At 43.5% G+C, this 24,994-nt stretch overlaps 1 protein-coding gene across 1 annotated transcript in view; it reads right to left on the bottom strand.

The window, feature by feature from the left end:
* Positions 1 to 7,120: 7,120 nt before the first annotated feature.
* Positions 7,121 to 24,994, bottom strand: part of LOC117395206 (immunoglobulin superfamily DCC subclass member 3) — a 31,310-nt gene continuing 13,436 nt past the window's right edge. Inside the window, exons 3-14 of the mRNA XM_059006395.1 lie at positions 24,533 to 24,677; positions 23,572 to 23,702; positions 23,054 to 23,191; positions 22,588 to 22,746; positions 13,578 to 13,743; positions 12,531 to 12,781; positions 12,281 to 12,445; positions 10,819 to 11,007; positions 9,766 to 9,882; positions 8,946 to 9,075; positions 8,193 to 8,328; positions 7,121 to 7,758 (exon numbers count right to left, since the gene is read on the bottom strand). Coding sequence (XP_058862378.1) covers positions 7,678 to 7,758; positions 8,193 to 8,328; positions 8,946 to 9,075; positions 9,766 to 9,882; positions 10,819 to 11,007; positions 12,281 to 12,445; positions 12,531 to 12,781; positions 13,578 to 13,743; positions 22,588 to 22,746; positions 23,054 to 23,191; positions 23,572 to 23,702; positions 24,533 to 24,677 — 1,808 coding nt within the window. The 3' untranslated portion in view covers positions 7,121 to 7,677. The remainder of the gene's footprint in view (positions 7,759 to 8,192; positions 8,329 to 8,945; positions 9,076 to 9,765; positions 9,883 to 10,818; positions 11,008 to 12,280; positions 12,446 to 12,530; positions 12,782 to 13,577; positions 13,744 to 22,587; positions 22,747 to 23,053; positions 23,192 to 23,571; positions 23,703 to 24,532; positions 24,678 to 24,994) is intronic.

The raw sequence follows: 24,994 nt of genomic DNA, 5'->3' as shown, positions 1-24,994 counted from the left end.
GAAATATGTTCTCTGGCAACATTTCATTACATTTTCCAGAAGCGCTGTACATGCACACGCACTCTCCCTCCAATAAGTATTGGGACAGATGAATCCATGTTTAAAGGCTGAGTATTTCTTGCCTGTTTTTACCCCACTCAGATCTCCCATATTCTGTATACAACAACAACAACAACATTTCATTTATATAGCACCCTTCATAACAAGTATCCCAGGGCACTTCACAGAGGAAAAAAAAGAGAGTTATACAAAAGCAAAATCAAATAAGTACGTCTTAAGACGAGTTTTAAAAATCACTAAAGTGTCTGAATTTCTTACAATATTTGGGAGGGAATTCCAAAGTTTTGGAGCATGGACACTGCAAGCCCTATCCCCTTGAGTGCACAGCCTAGATTTCTGAAAACCAACAAACCAGCCTCTGAAGAACATCAATTTCGGGAGGGGACATAGGAGACAATCAAGTCAGCAGTGTATGCAGGTGCCATGCCATGTAAGGCTTTATAAATTAAAAGAGCATTTTTAAAATCTATTCTAAACTTTATAGGCAGCCAATGGAGTTTAGAGAGAATGGGTGTCATGTGGTCGTAGGGTCTTGATCTAGTTAGAACACGAGCAGCAGCATTTTGAACATATTGGAGCCTTCTTAGAGTACTATTTGGAATATCTTCCAAATAGTCTTATATCTTGGTGTCCCTGAATTAACCTACAACCTACAAAACTTGACATGATCTGGCTCCCTCTTCCCTGAATGATCTTCTAATTCCATATGTTCCGAGGCGGCCTCTCTGATCCCAGGATGCCGGGCTGCTCACTATTCCCAACATTTTAAAAACTAGTGTTGCTGGCTGACCTTTCAGTTGCAGGGCCCCTAAATCATGGAACGATTTGACCATTTCTGTAAGGGAAGCACCAAACGGTTGCAGCTTTTAAAATAAGACTGAAGACACAGATTTTTATAATCTGTCTTTTTTCATCTTAAAATGATTGTTTTCTTTTATCGTCTATGGTTTCACTGATCTTGTTTTTATTTATATTTTTTATTTACTTATTTATGTATTTAATTCCACTGCATTCGTATTGTTTTATTGATCTTGTTTTTATTTCCTTCTGTTTTATCTGTTTATTTATGCATTTACTCTCCTGCTCATGTATTTTCATTTACTGTGATTATTGTATTTCCTGCTTGTATTTTCTGTTTTAGCCATGTGAAGTGCTTTGAGGCATTGCTTTTGTGAAAGGTGCTATATTAAATAAAGGTTGATTGATTGATTGATTGATTGAGACCTGGATTATTATTGTTAGGAAAAGATTTTTCAAAACTACAGTCCCAGGGGAAATTGCTCTTCAATTTAAACGCCTAAAATAGACCTGACTTGCATTTAGTTCCAAACATTAAGTGCATTTATTGAGCCGTCCGTGGAACGTTTTCAAGCAGCCCGAATACAGCAACAGCGACATCTAGTGGACCTCAATAGCAGGTATATTTGCTGTATTTAGTTACTTTTTTCATTATTTCATATATCTGACAAATCATACAGCATGTCAAGTAACTGGATTAATGCGGGGTGTAAGCGGTTAGTATTTGTTTTGGATCATTCAATAGGCTCATAACCAACGTCCTTGAAATTGTTATTTTTATTCTTATGTTCTTATTTTTTAGAAATTTCAGCTGTCAGTAGCTTCTCCTTGTTGATGGATATTCGAGTTATCAAGACATGACGTATCCCTGTTTGGCTGGAACCAGATTTGCCGCTGCGGGATAATGTTTGAGCAGCAAAATATTTAAAATTCTGCCACTGCGACACTTTTCCTCAAGTCATTTTTAGCGATATGAATGTGCCGCTCATGTGTGTCCTCAGTTGTCCGGTACAATACATACACGCTCATATCTTGAATAATAAAAAGGAAAATAACACAACAACGAGTTTCTAATGAATGCTCTTTATTTTATTTGGTTTTCAGACAAAAATGAATCCGAAGTTAAGAAAAAAACAAACAGGACAGGTTTCCAATAGGGATAGGTTACTTCTTACCAATTATTTTCAGAGACCTCGTTTCGGTTGAGTGCACTAAATTGTTCAATGTCGTTTTTCTTGGAGAAACCCGTTAACTTTTTTAATTTGGCTACTTTCTTGTGTTTCACACACTAGCGCACGAGCAGGGTTTCCTCCATCCTTTGAGGGAAAAAGAGAGTCGTATCTATTTATTACTATTTATTTTTGGTTATGGCTGTGATGCAGTGCGCTAGTGTGGGAAACAGGTAACCCCCCATCCCCACTGAAATCAAATGTCTTCAAAATAAACTCAGTATTGAAACGTGTACAGTAGTGGTTGTCAGTGTCTAAGACGCAGTAACTTCGTAATGCAACACAAATATCTAATACTGTCAACAAATCTATTGGGCATATTTTCAAACGTTACCTTAAAGACAATTCCATGTCGGTATTAAAACACCTGAATAACATGCTACGTTGACCGGTTTAAAAAATGTTTTTCTCAGGCATGGTTTTGAAGAGTGTTTATTAAACAATTCTCTTTAAACAGTTGTTTGAAAGGTGAATTTAAAGTAATAAACCCTTTCTAAAACAGTTTAACCAACCAAAACGTTATTTAAAAAAACGACCTTTCTCAAAACATTCCTTAAAACAGACTTTCAGTAGTTATGGTTGTGAGAATGCTAAAGCAATTGAGGCCGGATGTGACGCACGCACCGTGTTCTATGTTTGACTGACTTATTTAACAGCAATAACTTTCATTTGTTGTCGGTCTGTCTCTAAACAGCATTGCTTGAGTACATCAAATAGGTTTTTTTGTACTTCAATTATAATAATAATAGTAATAATAAAAACATAAATTAAGAATAAATATGTCTCTTTAAATCTGTGTTCAGAGTGGCTCACTCATACTGGGTGGTTTTAAATCACCAGATAAGGGGCATGCTATGCTACACATTGCCCTAACTTGTACTGTGGCCCCCTGTGTATATATAATAAATAGACCATATGGTGTCTTTGCGTGGTCTCTGTGAAATAACAATTTGTAATATAACAAATACTGATTATTGTCCTCTTTGTACATGAAACAAAGGGTCTCAAAGTCTAGGGTTGAATGTATAGGGCTTGATTATGTTGCTGATAATGTGGAGTTATTGTACACACTGAATTGAACTTAAAGGCTCTAAACATTATTCAGGTTTGCCAGCTTCCCCCTTCCTGCTGTTTTCCATCACTCTGCTGATCCAGTATTAAGTTGTATTCGTCTCTCTTGAGTAGCTTTGCATTTGCTGCTTGTCAACGTGTCTGATTCATGTCTCCAGAGAAATCGTTTGACACTGCATGGCTCCAACTGCCTTCATGTTCTACAATAGCACCGGGGCCACTGAACATTTCACTAGAGTCAGGAATCACAGGCAACAAGGCTTTCTCTGAGAGCACCATATCTATATGTTATTTAATGGCTATGGCACTGCCATTTTGATTGAATCCAAGTCCTAATATTTGAGCATCAGATTGACAACAGCATAAAAGGCAATGGGAAGGATGCATACCCTTTTAAGTTTACTGAAACTCATTCTGTAACCCTTAAGAAGACTGAAGGAGTTCTTCACAAAGCACGTCCTGTTTGAACTGGCCCGCTTATCGTGTCCTGCACTAACCCGAGGTCTCTGCTTCGAATTGTTGGTTGTTTTTGTAACCCCAGGGGCAATCCACCCTCCCCTCCACCTGGATCTGGATAGTTTAAAGCTTTTTTTTTCACAAACAAGTAGAAAAAACAATACAGAAGTTTAAAAAAGCAAGTTAAAGCATTTCATTTTCTCATTGGTTCTAGCATCTCTAGATCGCTCTTTTTTTTAAGATTTTGTTCTAATTGGTGGTTCTATTGGGTGAAACGGGCAGCATGTTAGAGTTTCAGAAACTTTATCTTTAACCTGGAAATATTAAAACGGCTGGAACTTAAAGAAATATATTTTCTTGTTACTATTCCTGACCTTTTAAAACCTCGCTCTGAGTGGTTCCTACTGCAGTTGATGAGCTGCTTTAAATGGGAGTTCAGGAGCTGCTCTTCATTTCTAGTTGCCTGCCATAGACATGTGTAATATAGGCTAGATCAGCCAGTGTCTTTCTATTACTGAGTGACAGCGCCATCTTGTGCACAGCAGTGTACTGCCAGCAACACAAAAGGAAATAATACAAAGTAGCTGTACTGTTATATGGATGGTTGATCTAGCCTGTGTGTGTGTGTGTGTGTGTGTGTATATATATATATAATCAAGAACCAGAACTGAAGAGTGCTCCTGAACCATGATGAAAACACTTTAACACAGATTTATAAAACAAATTGAAATGAAACACAGTATTTAAGTAATTGCAGTAAGTACCACTTTTTGCAAATGGCATATAAAGGTACAGTAAGGGACAGCACAAACTAAGACAATCTAATTTGAAGCTACGTAACCTTTAAAATCGACACAGAAGGGAAGTAATTTGGTTTGCTTTTGTGTCCAATCCCAGCCCTGGAAGGCTATTCCACTCCAGTTTGTTTAACAGGTATAATGAACTCCTTCAGAGTCTGGAAGGGGGTTTAATGGGTTCAAACAAACAATTTTGAACAGGGTTAAATAAGAATAAAGTAGACTTGGTGTTACAGGCAGAGACAAACGTTTTGGATCTTGTATTAATCGCTTTTCTAACTCCAGTGAAGGCTGAAGAGTTGCCTACTGGTTAATCCCCAATCGAACACAAACCTCTAACACAGCTGCCCTTTCACACTGGCCACCCATCCCAAGAACCACCTTTTCTATCTATCAGCATCTTTACATTTTTAATCTACAAAAAAATTCTATCAAATAATTACAGTCGGAACAAAAAAAAAAAACAAATCCATAATAACTTCACAGAGAAAGAACATTTAAAAAAGTCTCAGTTTTGGCAACGTTTCCATACATAACAGGAAGTACACAAGTAGAAAAGGAATTCTACGAAAAACAAATCTAGGTTTTTTTTTGTAACTACTTCACTAAAATTCTCTCCCATCACACAACACTTTTCTTTTGGTAGTTGTTTGTTTCACATATAAATAGAGAAACAGTGAGATGTATACGTAACAATACTGCTGTAATTTCTGTATGCCTTTAACACTCATTGGGGAGCATTTGAACACTGTAGACTGTAGAGGTCTCTGTGAATCTGGGGTTCAAACCCGGGTTTTTTTTTTTTTGACAGATCCAAATTTCTGAATTCCTAATTTGTTGTTTTCACTGTGGAGCGTGTAGGCTTTATTATGTAGATTTTTTGTTTTGTGTTTCAATAATAATATAAAATAAAAATACTGTATGATATAGAGAACTCAGTACTGGTGATCGGAGAGCCAGCTACTTCCACACAGAACAGTTTATCAAACTGGGAATATTTCTTTTTAAAAGGTCAACTAAAAAACACAGGCGTCCCCTACTGTCTTCAGTGTTTACTGTCGGAAGAAATTCACAGAATTCCTGTGCTTTGGTAATGGCTCAATGTGACATAAGGTAAAGACTATGAATGTTAAACATGAGAGAAGTATTTGGTCATTTTAAGAAGTATTTGGCAAATTTCAACTCTACTGTAACAGAAGAATGCAAGCAGACTTCCGTGGAGATATATTTTAATAACATAGAAACTCTCTTCTATAAAAAAGATATCTCTCTTTATACTATTTTGTAAATTTTAAAATGCTCTAACATTCTGTGGGGCATCAAGTAAAGTTTATCAGAGACCATCTGAGTTTAAGTTCAGTAGATTAATGCAGCAAGTCAGTCACACTATTGTACATGTTTTTTTATTAACGTACGACTCAGAAATGATCAACCTCCACTTTACTTGGAGCCCCCTTAGAAAGTTCAGAACTGTGTGAATCCCATTGTTGTTGTTTTAGAATATATATAAAATGAACACTGTTAGAAATCTACATCTTTGGACAGCATTCGCTTGGTTTTATATAAAATATTTGGATAGGTTTACAAAAAAGTCCTTTTCACATAAGCAGTGTCAAACCTGGTTTACTCACAGACGATACCAAGGCCTGGCGAAACTGGATCGCACCCTCGGCTGACATCACATGGGCGCTGGGGTGGGCGGAGTCAGACGATAGGTTGGGGAAGGTGATGTCACTGGAGAACTGACCAATGACTGCTGGACTGGCCGGGATCATTCCAGCTGAGAATCTGTCTGTAGTATTCTGTAACCCGAATGCTTCTGGTTGTATTCATTCAATTGTGCTTCAGAATTTTCTTTCTAAATTCATAATATTATTGCTTGAATTATTGCAGAGTGTGTTAGAAAACAAACGAAAAAAATCTATAAAACATTTAGTATTGGGAGGACCCACTGGAGCAGCGAAGGCACCAGACATCTGAGATCCAGTGTGAGTAGTTTTCTACTTTAGAGATTTCTTTTGGTTTCAAGGCATTGGTAGCAGGGGGGTTGGGGAGTCGCCTCCCATGGCTATTTCGTCAAGGCGGAACTCGGTATCCATGGAAACACAGGCGTTGGTTGGCACGTGACACGCTGGCATCAGCACTTGCAGGTTTGAGGTAGTCTTCTTTTGGCCGTCGCCATGGCGACGTGCTCTTGGCTCCAGACCCTTTTGTGGTTTTGGCTTCGACATTCTCATCAGGTGAGGTAGCTATCTTTGGAGGTAACGAGGTTTGGCTCACCCCACTGCCTGCCTGCCTGCTTCACCAAACGTTTCAATTGTTTGGTAGTTTAGTGTGGATAAAGCCAAAAGTATCAGGTGTGTTTGGCCTTCTGAGCTTACTAAAGCATTTAGTTCTGGTAGCAAGGTTCCTGTATTACAAACAAGGCTGTTTATTTTTTGGTTTTGTTTGTATAAGATTTACTGGGAATTGTAAGTGTTTATATAAAAATAAAACATCCATAACTACGAAACACAATCAAAATTGTGGACAAAACTGTCATGTAGGCAAACGTTTTGGCCAGAACATAGGAAAGGCCCCTAACCAAAACGAGTGCCTATCTGACTGTCTGATTCTCATATATATATATATATATATATATATATATATATATATATATATATATATAAAATGGTAAATCTGTAAAAAATAAATAAAACAAAACCGAGAATAAAGGACCTTGATTAAACTTGTAGCAGCTTTAACAAAATGTTTTAAATTAGTTTTAGCAGCAATAAATAAGAATTTGGTTACTTAGTTCTAATGAATACTAAACTGTGTCTTCACATTGTTGCTATAAAGTTATAGCAGCTTGGAGACAGTGTTTGGTATTGCTGTACTAACCAGCAGCTAAACACAGTTGAGCAGCACTACACAGTGCCACAGCCACCTGACTAGCTTCAGTATTCCACACACAGCACTTTTGGCTTTAAGTCCACTATGTGTCTGCTTATAGAACATTCTTAGATGGGAAAACAGCATGTGAAATCTGACACAGTATAGGGCAGTATTTCCTAAGGCTAATAATACCATAATACAGGTAATATGAGTGTGATCAGAACTTCTTTACATGCGCTTTCCTACAGCTAACAAAATCTGGCAGAGTGAGCTGAACATGTCTTAATGAACCTACGGGCTGCTGGAGGCAGGCAGGCAGGCAGGCAGGCAGGCAGGGGGAGAGGTGGGAGGGGGTGGGCTGGTTAGGGGGGTATCAGAGGGGGTTGTGTTTAGCCTGGCTGTCCAGGCTGGTGTTGTTCAATCAGGACCTCACACTGCGAAGGACTCTGCGTCTGTGCTGATGACTGGTTCTGAGAAACACACACAAAAAAAACAGAATTATAAATTGGCACAACTCTGCCCCTGGTGTATATTATAAACCATGAAGCCCCCCTCAGCCTCTCATACAAGCTCACACGTATACTGCACCACAGGAGTCAGCTGTGCATACTGTGTTATATACAATAATACAACATCAACAACACGCTGTCCCTAAAGAACACAAAACTGCTGCTATAAAACACAGTCCCAAACAATACCAATAAAGACATACCTGCATACAACATTAGAATACACAGACCCAAGCTATTGTAAAGGCTATACATGTGTAGGATTTTTGACTGGATGGTTTAAATGTTAACCAAACCTTTATCAACAGCAACAGCACTTCAACAGCAATACAGCAAATCGGAAAGAGAGCCCCCTGGTGGTAACTGAGACACTGCGCACCCTGACTGGGCCTCACCTGTGTGACGAGTTCAATGGCTTCAGCTGGTCGGCTGACTCCTTTCTTGTGTCCGGCGTTGAGCTGAGTCCCTTGAGCCGCCTCCGTCCCCCGGGGCACTGTCCAGCTCTCCTGGGTCCCCTTCCTGCAGAACAGACTGGAAACAGCCAGGGGTCAGTGTGCCACGCATACAGCCCCTCTCCCTCCTCTCCTCCCCAGCCCTTCCCTCCCTCCCTCTCCTCTCCCCAGCCCCTCTCTCTCCTCTCCTCTCCCCAGACCCTCTCCTCTCCTCTCCCCAGACCCTCTCCTCTCCTCTCCCCAGCCCCTCTCCCTCCTCCTCTCCCTCCTCCTCTCCCTAGCCACTACCTCCTCCTCTCCCCACTGCCCCTCTCCCTCCTCTCCTCTCCTCTCCCCAGCCCCTCTCTCTCCTCTCCTCTCCCCAGTCCCTCTCTCTCCTCTCCTCTCCCAAGCCCCTCTCCTCTCCTCTCCCCTCCCCAGCCCCTCTCCTCTACTCTCCTCTCCCAAGCCCCTCTCCTCTCCCCTCCCCAGCCCCTCTCGTCTCCTCTCCCCTCCCCAGCCCCTCTCCTCTCCCCTCCCCAGCCCCTCTCCTCTCCTCTCCCAAGCCCCTCTCCTCTCCCCTCCCCAGCCCCTCTCCTCTCCTCTCCTCTCCCCAGCCCCTCTCTCTCCTCTCCTCTCCCCAGCCCCTCTCCTCTCCTCTCCTCTCCTCTCCCCAGCCCCTCTCCTCTCCTCTCCTCTCCCCAGCCCTTCTCTCACCTCCTCCGGTACCCGAACATGAGGAAGAGCACACAGAAGATAATGCAGGCCATGCCGATGTGGATTCCCACCACGATCCCTGTCATGGAGCCGTCGCTGTCCTGCCTGCAGTTACACCCCGCCTCGCTGCCTGCAGAGCAGGGACACACAGTGACACTGAAATAACAGGGCATGCAACAGCCCCAGCACACTCCACCCAATACAGCCATGACACAGAGAGGGGAGTGCAGGCAGCACCTCGCTGTACCACAGGTATCCATCGAGGCCATGCGTTCAGGAGCATCAAGTTACCGGACAAAGTCATTGTAGCTAACAAAGATCACAAATCTTACCTGCTGTGCACTTCTATTTGTTATATAGGTATAAAATGTGAAGATTTGAAAGAATAGATAAAGAATGATATCCAGTACTACAATAGGTTAAAGAAATCTCTGTTTCCATGCCATGCTTTCACATAGCGTTGCACTTCCTTGGTCATTTTACCTTGAGCGTGAAATTGTCCCCACCCCATTCAACAGCTTCTTTCCTGCCACTAACCAGCTAGCTGCTTCTTTACTGGCTGACAGGCTTACAGCCAGTAACATCAACCCAGAAGACACTGCTCTGGTTAATGACCTAGGAAGTGCAAATTATTTCCTGTGTATAAGGCATGGAAACTGAGAACTTTCTTTAATGTAGTACCAGATGTTTTAAAATGAAACTACAAGCTTTCTATAACATGTGTTTCTTTCAAAACTACACACTTGAGAGCTGTGTAGCCAATGGAAGCACAGGGCAGGTAAGATGTATGGATTTGTATTGGGATGGAAGCACAGCCTACCTGTACTGGTCTTGTCGCTGCTGTCCTCCTCCCTCATTGAGACGATGCGGACCGTGCTGTTTCCATCCCCGTTTCCATTGTAAGCCAACAGCTTGATCTCGTACACTGCCATGGACTCTGCAACACAGAACAGGCACAGTCACAGCAGCCCAGGCACTCCCGGGCCCCCTCTTAGAGCCCCCTCTACTCTGTCTGAGATAAAGGGTGCTGTGCTGAATGCTGCTGTATTTCAGTTAACACGGATCTTCTCTTACAGTCACACCATATTCATTGAGAGAGTTTGCCACGAGATTGAATGCAGAGTCTGTTACAATGGTGGTGCAATTGAGCTCAGGAAGCTGGGAAAAGGTCTCTGGAAGAAAGTATTCCGAATGTGTAAAGATGCTGTCCTGGGATTGCTTCTGTATTTTATATTGTGGAATATGAAGTTAGATAAACATGGAGAGAAATATTATCATGGCCCCTGACCTTATGAGAAATACACCCAGGTGTGAGATGCTGAGAACAGAACATTTGAGCGAGTGAGACGGTGGATACTGTGGCTAAAACACTAGCTTAAAAAGAAACCCCATTACAAATCCTATACATGTTTAACATAATCTTTCATGTGTGCTCTACGACGTGATGGATTTTAGGATCCATGAACATAAATTAGATCTTTCATTTAAACCAAGAAACTACAGAATGATATCGCAAAAGTCTACAGGAAGCCATAACAGCAGTACAGTATTATATGTTAGATTTTGAAATGTCACATTTTTCAATTGTCAGTTTTTTGTTAAATATACAGAAAACTACAAAGCAGTGTGTAATATGTAAACGTAACATTATTCAGCAGGTTTCATTTGACTTCATAAAGCAAATTCTATAGGGTGATGCAAAACTTTTAGCCACAGCTGTCCATATTAGTTCAGATTTACTAGACCTGTTATCTCCATGTACTTAGACTGTGCTGTATGCCAACGAATTCCAGCTGTACTTGCAGCCCTTTTCAAACAGGACACAGCACCCTTTCTGAAGCTCCTGTATAAAAGCCCCAGCACTAGGACTGACCGAGCTGGGTGAACACGAAGGCATTGCTGGTGCTGGGAAGCAGCTGTGGCCCCTGGAAGTCTGGGTGAGGCAGCCTGCGATGGTACAGCTTGAAGCCCTGCACCCGGCCTGGCTTGTGAGGCAGCTCCCAGAAAACCTGCACAGCACTGGAGTTCAGCACCCTGGTGAAGAAGCCACACGTGGCTGGAACTGGAGGGGAGGAGAGGGAGATAGAGGAGGGGTAAGGAAACAAATCTGATGTCTGCAAAGCAGTGCGCACAATGGAGAAGTTTGCACACAGAGCTTACACACAGAGCTTCAACATTTAGCGTTAGACAAACAATGTGGCACAGTTATAAACAGAAATCAGATAAGCTGGTGTTCTGGGAGAAAACTCAGGTAAGGAGATGGTGTGGTCCAGTGGTTAAAGAAAAGGGCTTATAACCAAGAGGTTCCCGGTTCAAATCCCACCTCAGCCACTGACTCATTATGTGACCCTGAGCAAATCACTTCACCTCCTTGTGCTCCGTCTTTCGGGTGAGACGTAATTCTAAGTGACTGTGCAGCTGATGCATAGTTCACACACCCTAGTCTCTGTAAGTCGCCTTGGATAAAGGTGTCTGCTAAATAAACAAATATAATAAAATAATAATGGTCTGTCATCAGGAGAGGATTCAGGTAGCTTTTCTCACTCGTGCTCTCAAGTGCCTGTCTTATATATCTTACCTAACTGCGTGCGTGTGAAGCGGAACTTTGTGAAGTCTGCTTACACTCCACTTTCCTAACATTTATTATTATTATTATTTCTTAGCAGACGCCCCTTACCCAGGGCGACTTACAGTTGTATACAAAATAAAATACATACCAAGAAATATCTACATTTCTGCTTTCCTAACAATATCTATTCCTTTCTTGGCGTGGAGTTACAATGTTGTTGCAGACACAGACCATACACAAGGTCAAATGTACCTTGAGTGGAAAAGCACCTCTGTTGATAACAGCACACCCTGCAGCTGTGCTCAGCACAGCGCTCAGTAAGTTGCCTGGATTCTCTTTCTTCCTGTCTTACAGGCAATAGGACCCACACAGCTTCCTATGGGAACCTTAGAACACCAGTGTATAGTTCAGGTGGGACGCATTACCTGTGCCACAGGAAGGAAGTTAATGTATACTGGAGGGTTGTGGCAGGAACAGGGCTTTCGTTACTTAAGAAAACTTGAAAAGTAAAGAAAACGTTTGTTACATTACAAGCCATTAGTTGGCAAAAACGTTTGATGATCATTCCGCTCACATAATAGTCTGAAAGCTGGCAACTTCTTTACAAAGACTTTTAAAATGATTATTTTTTAAAAAAACGACTGAATATCCATTTTCTGTGGGCACTAACACAACAACAGGGCCTGATAGAAAACTCAATTAGAGGAAGCCACCCTGCCACAGCCCCCAGGCACCCCCATGCGTTTCCCTGGCAACGCAGACTCACCATCTCCCAAGGTGGTTGCCACAACGCTGAGGGATTGCTTGCTGGCCCCGAGCGGGGAGTAAGCCTTCAGGTAGATGGAGTAGGTGGTGGAGGCCTCCAGGTTACTGAAGAGATGCTGGAACGTGGTCTTACTGACGGCCTCCTGCAGCTCTTGACTGTCCGGCTCTGAAACAAAGCAAGAGAATCACACGAGTCACACAGGAGCGCAGGGCTGGGGCTCAGATCAACCGGACCACAGAGCCGCTCCTACCCCCGATCTTGCGGATGTGCAGGACGTATCCGATGATGCCGTCAGTCACCTCCGTGGGGGGCTGTGCCCAGGTCACCTGGACGGAGGTGCTGGAGAGGGGGGAGGCGGACAGCTTCTCCGGGGAGTCCGGCAGCTCCCTGGACAGGGACACTGCCAGCCGGGCGCTGGCCTGGTTGGTGCCGGCTCCGTTCTCGGCGATGCACTGGTAGATCGCTTCGTCCTCCGAGGTGATGCGAGTGATGGCCAGGGTGCTGAGGGGAGAAACACTCACTCACTGAACACAGTCACCACAAACCAGCTCCTAGAGGAATGAGATCTACTAGCACTGCTTCTGTTTGAAGGAACCACCCTTCTAAAAGGAAATGTTCACTTACCATAGTTTGCCATATTTTTTTAAATATTTACCATACCTCTGTGTTTTACAATGCTTGCCTATGCTTTACCATGTCTCTCTGTGCATTACAATGCTTCCCTATGCTTTACCACACATCTCTGTACTTTACAACGCTTCCCTATGTCTCTCTGTTCTTTACAATACATGCCAATTGTCACTTACAACTACGTCTCACCCGAAAGACGGAGCACAAGGAGGTTAAGTGACTTGCTCAGGGTGACACAATGAGTCAGTGGCTGAGGTGGGATTTGAACCAGGGACCTCCTAGTTACAAGCCCTTTTCCTTAACCACCGGACCACACAGCCTCCTATCTGTGCTTTCCAACGTTTTCCTATCCTCTACCATCACTCTGTACTTTACAATGCTAAAGGGGTGCTAATCAGTGTTTTTAAATCTATTGTGTCCCCCATATAGCGGCAGCAAATATCATTCGTCTGAGTTGTTTGTTTGATCCGCTACTAAAGACAGAACAGCAGTGACCTCTGGTGGCAGAAGAGTAGAACTGTTATTCACATAAAACGCCCTTAACCACTTACAGTATTAAACACTGGTTAATAATAATAATAATAATAATAATAATAATAATAATAATAATAATAATAACATTTACAATTTACTAAACATGTGTTAGAGCTGCCCCTGGTGCTCGTACCTGTTGTTGTTGGTGAGCTTAACGTTGTCTCCAGGAGTCAGGATCTTGCCATTCTTTAGCCAGATGAGGTGGGGCTCCGGAACCCCCTGCGCCACACAGCTGAACACTGCACTGCTCCCTGCTGGCCTGGAGGAGGACTGCGGCCATTGCAGGAACTCAGGCGGAGCTGCGAGGAGGAGAGAGGGGGAGGGAGTGAGAGATGCAGGACGTAACACATTGGGTTTGAGTTTCAAAAGGACTGGGAAAGTGTTAAAGTTACAGAACTAGAAAGAAACATTTAAAGGCAGTGTAAGTAATAAGGTTGTTTATTCATTATTTTGCAACTTTAAACGTTGGTCCCCTTTTTGTCAGAAATTGGTAATTTAGAAAAAAGGTTTTGAAAATCAGCCCCCATGCATTCTATATACAGTTGAAATGCACGTTTACTAAAGCTACACCTCCTCTCTGCAGTCATCAATCTATTAATAGAAAGCTGTAAAACAGTGACGGATTTCTACATAGCACAATAGAACAATAAAAACCTGTTGTAGCAATGCAGAGAGGAATTTCTCCATTTGTAAATGATCTTATATATAACTCTTAAACACTCAATAGTGCTCCTGTCTTCCAGTCGAAGCGTTTCTCATTACATGTATTACGTTTGTCATGTAATATTTCTAGCCGAGCTGGTTCCTATAGACCAGAGTATTGAAATCCAGTTTAGGGCAGTTCTGCACTACCAAAGCTGTCCTGCAGAGGGCAACAAAGACGTGCTATTGCGAACAAGCATGCTTGGGTGTGGAGAAGTGGGTCTCATTTCTAATAGCTGGTAAAGAATTAATTCTTCAAACTCTCTGGTGTATATCTGTTTAGGCATCTTTTAAATGAAAGTTATCATGACGGACAACATTTCTATAGTTTTATACAACTATTGATCTAATAATTAGCATGAATTTAGTGATATTTATTAAAGTATTTGTGCCTATTGAAGGTTTCTAAAAAACGTGTTTCCTAAATATTTATAAGCTGTCATTGATCAGTCACTATTCAGTAAAAAATCCTTCTGCATCAAACAAACAGGATATTGTCCTTTGTGTGCAATGTTAATTTCAGGTAACCATTGCAAAATACAAGCCATGCTTTTGAACACGAATGCATTATTTTAACATTGAGAAAGAAAACGTCAGAAAATGGATTTCAAGTCTGAAACTCAACAAACAGAATGGAAGTAAACTTTTAGTATCTTCTGTCTTTTACGCCTCAAAATGAGACTTTCCACAACATAGCCCCGTTCACTAACCACACCCACTCGGTTCTGACCCCTCCCTTCGGTTCCGTCCCATTGTCTCGTAGCCACACCCTCCCATAGCCCAGCCCCGAGCTTGTGACTGTGGGACAGCTGTGCCCCATTGCCAGCATATGACATTGATCTCAATGGGGGACAATGGCAGCCAAATGGCTCTGCCTTTCCCTTGCATCTAATTAGGCGCTCCAGAGCTGATCTATCACCTCAGTGTGAATAAAGCCTCCAAACTGCTATAGAAACCGCACTGGAGGAGTGGCTGCACTATTCAATATGGGATCATTCATCAATCTGGAGAATTCATGTAACCCCCCTACCCCCCATTCTTAGGCCCCTTGGTCTTGCATTAGCTTTCTTTGATAAAAAGGCACTGCTCTTCCTATTGTATTGTATGGTTTTTGAACCTTAGTACTGCGCTGACCCTGTGAAAAATGACCTTTTCTTACCCTGAAACATGTTTCTGAGTATTAGATATTATATTTGTTATTTTAGTTTTGAAATATTTGAACTGAAACGTTTCTGGGTTTTACAAAAGCTATAGGTCAGGTTTTTTTTTTAATCTACTGTTGATTTATTCCAAGACAATATTTTGTGTTCTCGTCTCCCCTGGTTCAGGGTGCAGTGTTCTCCTCTCCCCTGGTTCAGGGTGCAGTGTTCTCCTCTCCCCTGGTTCAGGGTGCAGTGTTCTCGTCTCCCCTGGTTCAGGGTGCAGTGTTCTGGTCTCCCCTGGTTCAGGGTGCAGTGTTCTCCTCTCCCCTGGTTCAGGATGCAGTGTTCTCATCTCCCCTGGTTCAGGGTGCAGTGTTCTGGTCTCCCCTGTTTCAGGGTGCAGTGTTCTCTTCTCCCCTGGTTCAGGGTGCTGTGTTCTCGTCTCCCCTGGTTCAGGGTGCAGTGTTCTCATCTCCCCTGGTTCAGGGTGCAGTGTTCTCCTCTTCCCTGGTTCAGGGTGCAGTGTTCTCGTCTCCCCTGGTTCAGGGTGCAGTGTTCTCCTCTCCCCTGGTTCAGGGTGCAGTGTTCTGGTCTCCCCTGGTTCAGGGTGCAGTGTTCTCCTCTCCCCTGGTTCAGGGTGCAGTGTTCTCATCTCCCCTGGTTCAGGGTGCAGTGTTCTCGTCTCCCCTCGTTCAGGGTGCAGTGTTCTCCTCTCCTCTGGTTCAGGATGCAGTGTTCTCATCTCCCCTGGTTCAGGGTGCAGTGTTCTGGTCTCCCCTGTTTCAGGGTGCAGTGTTCTCTTCTCCCCTGGTTCAGGGTGCTGTGTTCTCGTCTCCCCTGGTTCAGGGTGCAGTGTTCTCATCTCCCCTGGTTCAGGGTGCAGTGTTCTCCTCTTCCCTGGTTCAGGGTGCAGTGTTCTCCTCTCCCCTGGTTCAGGGTGCAGTGTTCTCCTCTCCCCTGGTTCAGGGTGCAGTGTTCTGGTCTCCCCTGGTTCAGGGTGCAGTGTTCTCCTCTCCCCTCGTTCAGGGTGCAGTGTTCTCCTCTCCCCTGGTTCAGGATGCAGTGTTCTCATCTCCCCTGGTTCAGGGTGCAGTGTTCTCTTCTCCCCTGGTTCAGGGTGCAGTGTTCTCTTCTCCCCTGGTTCAGGGTGCAGTGTTCTCCTCTCCCCTGGTTCAGGGTGCAGTGTTCTCCTCTCCCCTGGTTCAGGGTGCAGTGTTCTCGTCTCCCCTGGTTCAGGGTGCAGTGTTCTCTTCTCCCCTGGTTCAGGGTGCAGTGTTCTCTTCTCCCCTGGTTCAGGGTGCAGTGTTCTCTTCTCCCCTGGTTCAGGGTGCAGTGTTCTGGTCTCCCCTGTTTCAGGGTGCAGTGTTCTCTTCTCCCCTGGTTCAGGGTGCAGTGTTCTCTTCTCCCCTGGTTCAGGGTGCAGTGTTCTCCTCTCCCCTGGTTCAGGGTGCAGTGTTCTCCTCTCCCCTAGTTCAGGGTGCAGTGTTCTCCTCTCCCCTGGTTCAGGGTGCAGTGTTCTCCTCTCCCCTGGTTCAGGGTGCAGTGTTCTCTTCTCCCCTGGTTCAGGGTGCAGTGTTCTCGTCTCCCCTGGTTCAGGGTGCAGTGTTCTCCTCTCCCCTGGTTCAGGGTGCAGTGTTCTCTTCTCCCCTGGTTCAGGGTGCAATGTTCTCGTCTCCCCTGGTTCTCCTCTCCCCTGGTTCATTCCCATTTGTTCTGTCACTTGATCTGTTCAGTTCTCATGATGCCTCAACACATCAGAACTCCAGAATTTTTAAACATAATACTTCACTTTTAACGTGGAATACACAACAAAAGCCCTGCTATACATTGATTAAAAATAAAACACAGAAACATGAAATAAACTCTGAAAAACAGAAGCCCTAATCGTATCATCAGAGACCTGCGTTTGTTCAAACATGGTTTGGCAAGAAATCTTGCAGTTTGATCTTCCCTACTTTCCCAGTAAGATCACCCTATAGAATTAACTAATTTTACTTCATAAAGTTGAATGAAACCTGCTAAATAATGTTACGTTAACATATTGAATTACATACCGCGTTGGAATTTTCTAAAAATGTGACATTTCAAAATCTAACACATCTAAAAGTACCGTACTACTATTATGACTTCCGGTAGACATTTACAATATCATTTTGTAGTTTCTTTGATCACATGATGTTAAATACAAGATCTCAGTTATGTTCATATAGGTTTTTTATGTCTAAAATTGTAGATGCAAATCTTTTGCCCATAGCTGTATAGTGCAATACCAATGCAATGCCCGTGCGCTTTGCTATGCTGTGGGTTCACAGCAGCCAGTGTTTTGTTAAGTGTTTCTAAGCCACCTGAGTGCTTGTGGAGCAGGTGGAAGGAGCTCGTCGGGGGTTAAGACTGATGTTCTTTCCACTTGAATGGGACTCCAACGGCTATAGAGCTTCTGAATTGGGGTCTGAAGTGCTCCCCTCACACTGTAATTAATCTCAGCCGGGCCAGAGGAGAGGAGAGAGGGGAGGGGGGAGGAGAGAGAGGGGGGAGAACCCTTCACACTTGAAGTTCAGAGTGGTTTGTTTATCTTCAGCACCACACAGCTCCTCTGGAATGGAAAACCGCAGCAGGGTTCATATGCAGGGCTCTGTGTTTAAAGAAACCTTTGAAAAATGCCCGTATATCACCCTGAAGAAACCCTGCATAGCGGGACTGTTTAACACACCACAGAAGCACTGACAGCAGAATGGAGCCGCTCCTGCACAGCAGTGGTCCTCGTCCTCGCACACACTGTGTGTCTGGTCCTGGTGTGGTACTGTGGAGCGACAATGGGGTACCAGTGGGTATTGGTTTTTCATACTATTGGGTTTTATATATATGACCTGCTGTGGTAGCATTCTCCCAATGGCTGCTATCGTTTCCCTTCGACAGCTCCGCAGCATTGTGTGCAGGGCTGCACTGCAGCCGGTTTGCAAGTGATTACACTGGGGTTGCGTGCTTTAATTTTACCATAGTATACCACAGTGACATTTTATAAGAGGACTGATTCTTCAAGCTAGTTTAAGGAAATCAAATACATTTCCCAAATGTTTCTTTGTCAGATTTCAGTGCAGGCTGTGAAAATGTAAACTTGTAAACGGTTAAAAATAAAAATCCTGAACGGTCGATAGTGTTTACGAAACGTTTACCCGAAAACACACGCTTTGTGAAGGTCTTGCATTGATTTGTTTATTTTTTTAACATTCAGAGTCCAAGTTAAGTTTTTCCCCATCCTCACGTACGATTATGAGGACTGTGTGTGTGTGTGTGTGTGTGTGTGTGCTGGTTAATACAGTATGTTAGAGTTGTCTCTGTGTGTGTGCTGGTTAATGCAGTATGGCGGTGTTTACATGCACAAGTCATGACAGTTTTCCTCACAACGTGTTTGCTGTACTTTTCAGGAAATGCGTTGCTATGCAGTTCTGATTTAGGAAAAAAATCGTCCGTACCAATGCAGATTACTTAATTCATAGTCATTCAGGGGAGGGGATATTTAAATGTCCGTGTCTGCTTACTAAGAAAAGAACGACTCTGAATATCGTGAGGAGAGCTTCATGCGTTGCCATGAAGGTAAAAACATTTAACAAGAGAAATGAATTCACGTGTTGTCGCAGACATAAGCTACTTGTTTGTCTGGTTACCTTTCCAACACACACATGCAAAATTATATAAAATATAATTTCTGCTAGTGCAAGTTTTACTACTTAGAATAGGGGGAGATTAGGTGAGAGTAAGTCAGAAGAATGTGATCTTGTCTGCTGAAATCTCGTGAGCCACAAGCACGATTCCTGCTCCGGTTCACGTGGGTTTTTACAGCTATTTTTATCATGAGAAATCGATGCCGTTAAAGTCGCACTGCCAGAAGGACATCCTTTTGCTGTTTCACGATGTGTTCGCGTGACAACATCACACAATCATGACTGTAGAGTCGATTTTCACGTGCATGTAAACCAAGCCTATGTTAGAGTTGTATTCACTGTTTCTGCAACTTCAGAATTAAAGTTCCCTTCCACAGCTCTTTTGTACCTCCTGAAAGCGCTCTGATTTATACCATTGATTATCCTGATTTTCTCAATAGTGCTGATCTTGACTCTGTCTCTCTGCTGCAGACAATGCCGCTGACCGGCCTCTTTGTCCCAGCACGCTGCCATTCTGTCATCAATCTCTCCGACCGCTTCTAAAACAGCCAAGTTCATCCGATTCATCAGCTGGGTCTGTCCGGGGTCAGGGGTCGGAGGGGAATGTTAGCGCCTCTCCCACACACACCTCCCCCACCTCTCCTTGTGCATTGAGGCTGGTCAGATGGCTTCTATTGTCCAGCTCCACACTGCAGCTGCCTGGCGCTCAGCAGCATATGCAATGAGGTGCTTTCTCAAGGTGAATGGGAGTCAATGCAGGCTGGAGTTCAAGGGGAGCCTGACAGAGGGGTCAGGAGAGGCTGTGTGAAAGGGCAGCCCCACAAACACACTCCTCACAATCCGGGCACAAACACACTCCTCACAATCCAGGCACAAACACACTCCTCACAATCCAGGCACAAACACACTCCTCACAATCCAGGCACAAACACACTCCTCACAATCCAGGCACAAACACACTCCTCACAATCCGGGCACAAACACACTCCTCACAATCCAGGCACAAACACACTCCTCACAATCCAGGCACAAACACACTCCTCACAATCCAGGCACAAACACACTCCTCACAATCCAGGCACAAACACACTCCTCACAATCCTGAGCTGAGCTATGCAGGAGGGGCACTGTGAGTATTAAAAGAAACTTACTATGAAATTGTTTAAAGTGACATGTGGAGCTCCCAAGTGGTGCATCCGGTAAAGGCTCTCTGTGTGGAGTGCAGGATGCACCCTATAGCCTGGAGGTCGCCGGTTCGAGTCCAGGCTATTCCACTGCCGACCGTGGACGAGAGCTCCCAGGGGGCGGCACACAATTGGCCGAGTGCCGCCCAGGTGGGGAGGGCTTAGGTCAGCCAGGGTGTCCTCGGCTCACCGCGCACCAGCGACCCCTGTAGTCTGGCCGGGCGCCTGCGGGCTTGCCTGTAAGCTGCCGGCTGACGGCACACGCTTCGGAGGACAGCGTGTGTTCGTCTTCGCCCTCCCGAGTCAGCGCAGGGGTGGTAGGGGTGAGCTGAGCATAAAAATAATTGGCCGTTCCAAAATTGGGGAAAAATAATAAAAAATAATGGGCAAAAAAAAAAAAAGACTGCCCAGTCCCTGGCCACCTTCCGGTGCCTCCTGAAGACACACCTCTTTAGACAGGACCTGTAAAACTCAACTCTCCCCTTCTGGACAATATAGCACTCTGCCTTTAATGCACTTTAACTTGCACTTATCTGCTCCCTATTTTACTGTATTTAATCCTGCACTGAACCCAATCTGTAGGATCTTGTATTTCACTTGCACTCGTATCTAACCCTGATGTAACTATCAACGCTGTTATCTGCTCTTGAACTGCCCCGATATCAAATCATACTGTGTTTTGTATTTGCTCATATTAGGACTGAAGTCGTTGTATTTTGTATCTTACTCTTAATTATACTGTAATTATTGATATGTATTTTTTGTATACAACTGTAAGTCGCCCTGGGTAAGGGTGTCTGCTAAGAAATAAATAATAATAATAATAATAATAATAATAATAATAATAATAATAATAATAATAATAATAATAATAGGTTAGTTAATCAAGCAGGCTAGTTACACACATCATGCTGGCTGTCTCCCAGGATACTGTTACCATATAGGTAATTTTCCATTTTGGATCTTATTATAGTTTCCATAAGTTTACATATAATAGAAGTCAGGCTATTGGTCTGTAGTTACCTGGTTCGGTTTTGTCTCCTGTTTCGTGGATCGGTGTTACGTTTGCAATTCTCCAGTCTGTCGGTATGCAACGCAATCTAATAGTTATCCATAGTTATTAACACTCAATAGTGCTAAATTAGGGAAATACTAAAATAAAGATACATTCAGATAAAGTCATTTTGCAACATTGAAGACATTGAGAAAGACTTCATTGAATGTATTCAGTGTCTTAGTCGAAACGTTTGTCATTGATTTTATTAAGTTTTTTTTTTACTGTTTCTAAAACCAAGACTTCGAGTCGAAACGGTTGTCATTGGATTGTAGAAGTTTCTTTCAGTATGACAGCATGCAGCTCCAATGTTTATGGATGAATCGCCTAGTAAATGTGTGTGTCCACAATTAGTCATTTGTGCTCTTAATCCATATGTATGTTGAGTATGTATTATTAAGACCTATAGACTTATAATACAAATTAAATTATAAAAAGGCTATGAACATGATTACATTTTGGAATAATACTGATAGTTGTCATTTTCATTTGATTACGTTTCCAAACTACAAGAGAAATGAATTGAAGGTCTTTTAGTTGTTTGTTATTCAGGAACATGAAGACTTGGATAAGCGCATGCTTTCAGTTTCACATCATAGTATTAGTCATTGACTGTTTAACATTACAGCTATGAATGTAATGTAATTACACGACCCTTTCCTTGGGTTCACATTGCTTTGATGAGTTCACATGACATTACCATAGACTGGGGTACTAACTGATTGATTACTTATTGATTTTAAACCAATGAAGACCTTCCAGGTCTGTACTTCCCATATAAAAAATACTAATAACCATCCAAAAAATACTATAGTTCTACAGTATAGTGCAGTATAGTGTATCATAGGAATCTTTAGTGTTGGGGAGGGCCAGTGCTGGGGAGTAACGCATTGCATGTGATTAATTACTGTAATCTGATTACATTTTTCAGTAACTTGTAAATGTAACAAAATGTGGCAATGGATTACATTTTATGTGAAAAAGTTACTTTTAGTTACATTGAAGTGCTGCAGCAGTGCAAGTCACACTCCACATGAACGTAGAAATGGTATCAGAGGAGGGAACAAGGGTTTGATAGCTGGATCCTCAAAGAATAATTAGGGCTGCAGCCTGACCTAATTAAAATATCTCTGTAACTTGTAAACTGTGTCTGAGAAGTAACTATTTGGAACTGCAACAAGCAAAAAAAATGTAAAGTAACAAGTTATTGTAAGTAGTTTGTTCAAGAAACTTGTAACTGTAACAGATTTTACATCTTGAAAATAACTTCACCAGCTCTGCGGACAGCATGTATTTCGATGGGTTTAAAAAGATCTTTTCTGAGTTCCACAGCAGTGGGCTCAGTGGTTCAGTGCAGCTTTCTAGTTCTCATAGAAGAAGCCGTGGAGTCGCCTCTTACCCTGAACCACGAGCCTCCCCAGCGCGGTCCGTCTCATTCTGGTCCCGGGGCGGTTAGCTGCGCACACGTACACCCCTGAGTGCTGGAGTGAAACATCCGAAATCATCAGGTTCCCAGTCCCAAGAACCTGGATCCCCTCCACGCCGATGGAGCGCCCATCTGCCAGGGAGACACAGAGTTTGGACAGTTATCACAGGCGGCAATCTAAAGGAGCGCTAACCCTAACTTTACAATCCATTTCCTTGACTCTCGTCAGTACCAGTGCTGTTACCACCGCTGTACCTTTAAAGGAAGCGCGACCCACGGTTTTGAAATCCATTCTCTGGCCTCTTATTGGCATCAGCAATATTATCATACAGTTTTAAGCACACGGTTTCTGAATCCTAGTTTCATCGTGTGAGCTAATCCAGCAGCACAACCTATTACAGGAACAACAGTGTGTAAAGTGGGCGGGGCTCTGTCCTACCCTGCCGGCTCCAGGAGACGATTGGTCGAGGGTTGCCGGTGGCGATGCACTCCAAGATGGCGGTCTGGTGGACGGTGAGAGTCAGGTTCTGAGGTCCGGAGAGGATGAATGGCTCTTTGTAGGTCTTCGGAACCATAACTAGCAAAGAAATGAAACCAGAAACACCATGAAGAATGAACTGCTTCTGTAAATCATTCCACAATAGATAATAAACAGGGATTGTGAAATACTACAAGCCAGTTAACATGGGCAATCAGGGAGCAGTATTTTACCAACACTACAACTACTACTGCAAACACTACAGCACTCATAAATAACAATATTAAACTAAAAATTATAAAGGACTAATTAAGGATTGTTGTCTCTTAGATAAAACAGTGCTTTGAAAAACGAGAATATAACCCTCTCTGAAACAGTTTAAAATGGTTTCCTGAATTGCAAGCTTGAAGTAATGAACCAGAAACCGTTAACAAGTCCTTCAGCAGTCCTTGTGCACGGGGTCCAGTACTGGTGCTCACCAGACACATTGAGCTGCCCCTCGTGGCTGTAGCGCGTGTTTGCAATGTTGGTCGCCACGCAGCGGTAGAGGGCGGAGTCTGAGCGGCGCACTCCGGTGATTTGAAGAATGCCGGCGGGAAGCAGGGTGTACCTGCAAGGAAAGCAAGAATTGAAACAGCTCCCAGAACCCCTTCCGCTTAATATCACCTGCGGAACTGGGAATAGAACTGCCAGTTCCTTTCCTCTAAAAGGACCATACAATAAAATGATTTATTTCTTCAGCCCTGATGTCAATCTATGAATACGAACACAAAAATGCTGTTTAAAGGTTTACCACGGTGTGCTTGCGCTGTCATTTTGCAGGTTTCTCCCATGCTTTTCCCATGGTTATAATGCATTTACCATGTAATGCAATGTTATTTTTATATGCTTTAGCATACTGCTCTGGGCTTTACAATGCTTACCTATGCGTTTCCATGCTTTCACTTTGCCTTATTACACTTTGCTACGCTTTTAACTTTTATAAGGTGCGTGAAAACGAATTCTACCCATTTACAGCCTTGCTGCAGCAACGAAAAAGCAAGCAGCTTAAAAGAGCAGCTGTGTAGAAATATATTCACGCTTCTTTCTATTTACAATCTCTCTGTATATCATTTCTGTTCTGTTTCATTCTTTGGTGACCTTTTAAAAAGTTTAAAGTACCCATGTGTACAGCCGGCACACCAGAGTGCAGCCCTTAACCTGCCCCCCCTGCAACACCCCAATGGAAGAAACATTTATTCCACGCTGGTGTATTTATTACATGTACTGGGGGCTACAGGGGGACAGGTTGAAGGCGACACTCTGGTGTGCTGGCTGTACTTTTAGATATTTCTCACACATGGCTTTAAAAAGTCACCAGGATGAGTGAAACAGCATACACAGCGATTGTAAATGAGAGGAATCTATTGGGTGATGTTTCAGACTCGTGGGAGTCCTTACCTCAGATCGTTGGTCTGCAGAGCCGTGCGGTTCCATTCCCAGCTGATCACAGCCTCCGGGATCCCCTGGACCTGGCACTGAAACCGGGCCACGCCTCCCTCCTCCACCAGCATCGACTGGGGGTGAGTGTGGAACTTGGGGAGAGCTGAGAGCAGAGAGAGGCAGGGTGTCAAAGGAGGGCTTCCTCTAAATGAAATTGTATCACCTTGGTAACCGCTCCCCCAACAATAACCCCACCCCCGTCACCCATAACTCAGTTCTATTAACCCAGCACTCGGACAGTATGAGGCTGTAGAGGAGGGGTCAACAGCACCCTCCAGGTTAGAGAAAGGTCCTGGAGAGGGCAGGGGGTGGGGGCAATAAAAATCACAGGGGGGGATAGTAAAGAGAAAAGAAAACAGGCTTCTTTTGTTGTTAAAAAAAGAGATTTAGGGTCTAATTTAGGCAAATAACCCCCCTTCC

Source organism: Acipenser ruthenus, chromosome 32, assembly GCF_902713425.1.
Source record: "Acipenser ruthenus chromosome 32, fAciRut3.2 maternal haplotype, whole genome shotgun sequence".
NCBI classification, from domain to species: Eukaryota; Metazoa; Chordata; class Actinopteri; order Acipenseriformes; family Acipenseridae; genus Acipenser; species Acipenser ruthenus.
Note: the sequence above shows the minus strand (reverse complement) of the source record. Positions and strands in the feature narration are given on the sequence as shown.